This window comes from Lytechinus variegatus, chromosome 1 (assembly GCF_018143015.1).
Source record: "Lytechinus variegatus isolate NC3 chromosome 1, Lvar_3.0, whole genome shotgun sequence".
Lineage (NCBI taxonomy): Eukaryota > Metazoa > Echinodermata > Echinoidea > Temnopleuroida > Toxopneustidae > Lytechinus > Lytechinus variegatus.
The window spans coordinates 75,687,693-75,693,692 of NC_054740.1; the positions used below are offsets into that span (position 1 = coordinate 75,687,693).

General features: G+C 34.0%; 1 protein-coding gene across 2 annotated transcripts in view; it reads left to right on the plus strand.

Moving 5' to 3' along the window:
• Positions 1-3,468, plus strand: part of LOC121423207 — a 49,690-nt gene extending 46,222 nt beyond the window's left edge. For both annotated transcript variants that reach the window (XM_041618536.1, XM_041618530.1), the window contains exons 6-9: positions 400-555; positions 923-1,052; positions 2,170-2,280; positions 2,749-3,468. In XM_041618536.1, the coding sequence (XP_041474470.1) occupies positions 400-555; positions 923-1,052; positions 2,170-2,280; positions 2,749-2,942 (591 nt within the window). In that variant the 3' untranslated portion in view covers positions 2,943-3,468. The remainder of the gene's footprint in view (positions 1-399; positions 556-922; positions 1,053-2,169; positions 2,281-2,748) is intronic.
• The last annotated feature ends 2,532 nt before the right edge of the window (positions 3,469-6,000 follow it).

Below are 6,000 nucleotides of genomic sequence, written 5' to 3' on the forward strand. Positions count from 1 at the left end.
GATAGGATCTATTTTCATGTGTTATTATCAAGCATTTTGTACCACAGTGTTTCAAAGATATACTTTTAAACATGTAGTGACATTATGAAATAAATAGTCATTTGTCATTCAATTTCAACCTGGTTGCTTTTTAGATGTTTGATTATCCCTTTATTCACAACATATGTTCCATTTTTAAAACAATACAGGTATTGGCAGGTATTTATGCAGGTATGTATCTAATTTTCAGGGTGATTGAACCTGTAAATATAAAACATTCAATGCATACAATTCATATCTAATAACGAGTTGTTGTAACTACATAGAGTGTACAGTATAAACTGGTGATTAATTGTTTCTTTCTGATTTTACAATGCCAAATTTTAAACCATTTATTAATTTCTATTGTTACTCCACCAGACTATTGGTTCCAACGGTGTATGCGGTATACCCATGGAGGTAACGGTTGGAGATAAAGAAGAGGCTTTCTGTGATCGATTTGCTCCTATCATCAGTCGTATTGTCAGCTTTGCCAAAGCTATAGAAGGCTTTGAAGAGATCCCACATGAAGACCAGGTATATGCTTTATGGAAATTGCAATTGATGAGTTTCATGTCATTGTAAAGGGCTAAATTCAGGGGATTTTTAGAATAATCCATGGACCAGTAGAGATTACTAGAAGTTTTAAGCTGGGAGGAAGATTCGTACAATGATTCCCCGACTGTCAGGAATTAACGTCCTTAATATGTTCACTAAAATTTGTATACCTGTATACGTGTGCTGCTCGCTCCCCCCCCCTCCCCTAACCCCCAAAATATGAAATTTTATGCAATCTAAAACATTCATCCTATGTTTCTCTAATCTTCAAAATTTTGTGTATAAATGTATGAATCCCCTTTCTGCCATTACTTTATATTGATTTCATGCTTTATTCATTATTTAGCTAACATTATTAAAAGCCGGCTGTTTTGAAGTTCTTCTCCTACAACTCAGTCAAATCCTCGACCCAGACAGTGAGGCCATCGTGTTCTCTAACGGAGAGAAGTTTCACAGAGGTCTCCTCCAAAAATCAGGTGGGTATATCTTATGTATTAAAATGAGTTTAAAGACAATCCCCATACTCAGTATACAACAGTGTTAAACTGTTATCTATAATCTAAAATGAACTTATATGTTATCCTAGGAATCCTTTTAGAAATCATTGTTGCCGCCATTATCAAAAGGTAAACTCCAGTTGTATTATAAATACAACTGGTTGGGGCTTGATTGTTAACTTAAAAATGTGTTAACAATCAAGCCCCAACCTATTTATCTGACCTACTCTTTGCACACACATCCAAATACAACACACGCTCGGCCACTTCTCTACCATTGCCCCTAAAACATGGAACTCCTTGTCGCCTTCACTAAAAACTTTCCCAACACTTTCCTCATTTAAGAAATCTCTTAAAGCCTACCTATTCTAATTTTTTCTGTACGGTTTCCATATAATGTTCATAATTTTGTAGTTATTATTCTTATGTTTCATACTCCCTATTTGTGTTCTGTTATTCTTTTGATCTTTAATGCGCTTTGTATCTGATGAAAAGGCACTATATAAATGAAGTGTATTATTATTATTATTATTAACAATAAACAATATTTCAAGAAAAAGTTTTTTAAAAGCTAAGTAAGTTTTTACCATAATGGATCAATATCTATTATTATGTAGTTTACATCAACCAAACACAGTCAGATAATGACATTGGTGCTTGAAATTGCACATTGCACAATGGGCACATGTAGGCCTGTGTATTATTTCTTGGAAAGAGACCCATCTACTGGCAGAATCCCGATTATTTTGCAAAGTACTGAGCAATTACCCTTTTCTATCCAAATCATTTGACTCATTCTTGATACAGTGACTATCTCAGAGGGCATAAGTTTAGAGTTTGGATTGTAATAGAGTTTGTTGTTCAGAGTAATGTTAAGATAAGGATAAGGGTTTATTCAGTTTTTGAAGTTCGGTTTTATATATTACAAAAAGTACAGATTTTTCATTGGCACAATTTGTTACCATACTAAATGTCATAGAACCCTTTATACACTTAGGTGATGATTTTACTATGTTTTAAAAAAAATTGTGAATGTTAACTCAGCTGGAATATGTATTCAAGTATTTTTCCCCATCTTCTCCTTTTTCCTTTGCAGATGTTGGTGATCTAGTTGTTGCATTGTCCAAGATTGCTTCACAATTAAACCAACTAAACTTATCTTTACCAGAGAGGGCGCTATTGCAAGCATCTGTATTGGTTGCATCAGGTGATTTGTTTATGATGATATGGATCTTCACTTCAGTAAAAGATATTGTTTAATTCATGATTGGATGCTTCTAATGAATTCCAAGAAAATGTGTTACGATGGTGTGGTTAAAGATGTTAGGATTCCTGTTTGCCTTACAAACTATGTGCAAGGTTGATATGACTTGTATTCTATGTCTACTGTTGCAATTTGATAGCTCTTTTTCTTACTAGCTCAAACCAAAAACATGAATTACAAGGCAAATTTTATGTCCCCACCCCCTACAAGATGTTTATTAACTAATACGTATTAAATTCTTTCTCTTCATAGTTACATGAATTGCTTGTTAATATTTTTTAAAAAGGCATTTTTACTACTGACTACAGATGAATAAATATCTCTTTTCAAATAATGCAAAATTACAGACATTCCAAAGATTCTGGATCATATATAACTCCTTGTTTTTTTTTATTATTTATTTTCCTGTAGATCGGAAGGGTATCCAGAATGTTGATGAGGTACGTAGCCTCCAGACACATCTTCTAGGTGTCCTAGAGAAGTTCCTCTATGCTACACATGCTCCTGATGCACTTGTGTTTCACAAGTGTCTTCAAGTAGTCCTGGACCTAAGGGTTCTCAACCACAAGTACTCAGAAAAGCTCCTGGCCCACCAAAAGGATTAGCCTAGTCCACTTCCTAGCCTACCAGGCAGACTAAATTATCTTGTTCCAAAGCTACCAAATAGATTGAAGTAGTTCTGTGTTTGGTCCTCCAGATACAACATACTGGGATCCTGGTCCTTGATCTATAAGATGAACCTGGTCTTGTTCCCGATCATGTTGTAGATTAGACTGACATTGCTATCTGCAGATTTGTATTGATGATGATATGTACTTTAATCAAGAACCTTGTGAACTTATTTTCATCACAGTGGAACCTTTATTCACCTTGTTTTATGATATTACTAATCTCTTGGGCCAATATTCAGGAAACCTCAAGAAGCTTAGATGCCACCTAAATGTATTGGGGCTGATTTATAATGGTTTCATGAATAAAGACCAGGAAAGGCATTGAATTTTATTCAATATCCATCAAAATGATGGATTTGTAATGAACTGTGTCCCCATCAGTAAACCATGTCAGGCAAGGTTTTCAGATTATTTGCAGATGCTTTTTATTGGAACACATCCAGAGAACCCTATTCACGTATCAAAATTACCTAAATATTCTGACCAGGAATAGTAAAATAATAATGATAATAATAATAAACTGTTCCTGTATAGCGCATATCGATCACAATTATAAACAATGTCTCTAGGCTCTTCCAAAGGACTTGGATATTATTACCCCCAGCTGTAGCTTGGCAGCCATAATTACTAAGATTACAGGGCACACGCATTTCAAGGAATGAATTCCTGCCAGGTACCCATTCACCTCACCTGGGTTGAGTGCAGCACAATGTGGATGAATTTCTTGCCGAAGGAAATTACGCCATGGCTGGGATTCGAACCCACGACCCTCTGTTTCAAAGTCCGGAGACTAATCCACTGGGCCACAACGCTCCAAAATGTTGTACTTAAGCTATGTAAACCTATTCCTCCAAACTTGCCATATGTTACAGGTGATAATTTTATCCAAAACGTATGACATAACATCAGGCTAACAATTATGGCCATATCTAGGTGGTGTTGATATGAATTTATCATATTATCTTGCCCCACTTAATTTATTACCAGTTTGTTAGAACTCCGAATTCTCAAACTCATGTCTCATATACAATTCTATTATTGAATTTACATTAAATGACTTTTTGCCAGCTGAGTAGGCTTATACGTTCAAAGTCTTTCATGCCATCATTTTATTAGATGAATACAGACTATATGAGGCAACTTGATGTATATGTGAATCCATGTTATAGAAAGTTTGTTTTTAAAGATCCGTAAAATAATATATTTTATTTTAATGTTTAAAAATCCCTTTTTCTAAAATTTGCCATTTTATTTTTTACTTCTGCCAAATTGCAGTATTTGCTACCGAAGTGTGAAATGCCTTAAGATAGTTGCCATACCAAAGATAATATTTGCCTTTTGTGCTTAATAGTTGAAATGAGTATTCACTCATTTTTATCCCACATCCAGTGATGTTATAGATCATGATAACCATAGGTGAATCTGTTTAGTATCAGTCTGTAAATGCATTGTAACCAAAATGCAGTAAAAGTGCATTATGTCTTGTACGTTTTGTTGTTGAACGCCATAAGGAATTTTTTAGTGCTTTTTTTTGCAAGATGCTTTCCTAACTTAAGCTGCTTTAAACATTTATGCTGCGTGGTGTTTAAATGTGCTGCTCAAATATATGACTGCTGTCAGTCGGCATTGTTACATCTGTCAACTATGGTAACTTCCCTATCAGCTGTCTTTGTGTTGATAAATCTTGGTATGCTGCCCATTTAGTATAGCTCCCTCTAGAATTGGAAAATAAATAGTTGGAAATGATGAGTGCAAACACTAACTCTGTATCCCATAGAGTTCAGTGGATGAAATGCTAGGGATACTTGGGTAATTTGTAAAAAAAAATCTAGTCACATGTGATTAGATTACAGTCATTTCTGACGAGAGTATGTATGTATGAATCGACATAGACCCAGCCAGCTGACCCCAAGTTTAGTCTTTTTTACTATTTCATTTTAAAGAGTGTTCTGTTCATGTTTATGATTAAAATTACCATATAGCTGGATAAGCGAAGAGAGCTATGTTAATCTTTCTAAGCTTATGGTTTTATTTAATTCCATTTTATGGTAATATGCTTTGCTTGTTTTCTCTTCATTTTTTTCTCTGTCTCGCTATCCCTTTCTTATTCTCATCTACATTTCCTCCCTTCCCTCTTCCCTTTCCCTCATATATGAGTAGCTTATTTGCAATAAGATTGAAAAACAGGGTATCTAAATGTTACATGAATTTAATAGCTTTATTTAGGTATTACCTTTTTTGATAAAGGTTTCATCATCTCCATTCAAGAGTCGAAACCAAATATTTTTTTCTTCTTTCTAAGCCATGAAGATCTTTACTGAGGACAGACTTTCAGAAAGTCATTTAAGTAAGCACATCGTGAATGGTACTAAAAAAGGCAAACAAAATCCTGCTTTTAAAAATCAAAAGTTATTTATTAACTAGTGTAATGAGGCTAAATATTGACTATTACCCATTTGTATGAACTGGTTGTATTTGTACAAGATGTTTTCCTGTGGAATTAATGAGGAAAGCTGTCCACAGTGGTGTTTTTGGTAATCTCCTGTTTTGTAAATTATGTTTATAATGATTGTTTTTTTAATAATTGCGGAAGGAAATGTTTTCTTCCACTAGTATATGTAATTTGTAAAATGATGTGTAATTAGTTTACTTTCTGTATTTCTGTTATCTGTTTTTGTACATGCTACAATGGAAAGTAAAGATGTCGATATGTGCACATGGCTTTTGAAAGTTTGTTTGCATTAATGTTCACTATTATGTAGAGAAATACATACAATTGTGAGAAATGATCAGGATAAAATTTGAAGTATCTTACTACCATTTAATGGAAGAGAATTTTCATTTGTTTCCTATCATAAGTTCAGTTCAATTTATATTCTGGTAAAAATGTTTTGAGTATATAAGCTTCCCACTAGATTTCAAATATGTATCTCTTCTGCCTGTTACTCATGAGGTGGATTAATATTAATGATACCTACATTATTTAGGGAAG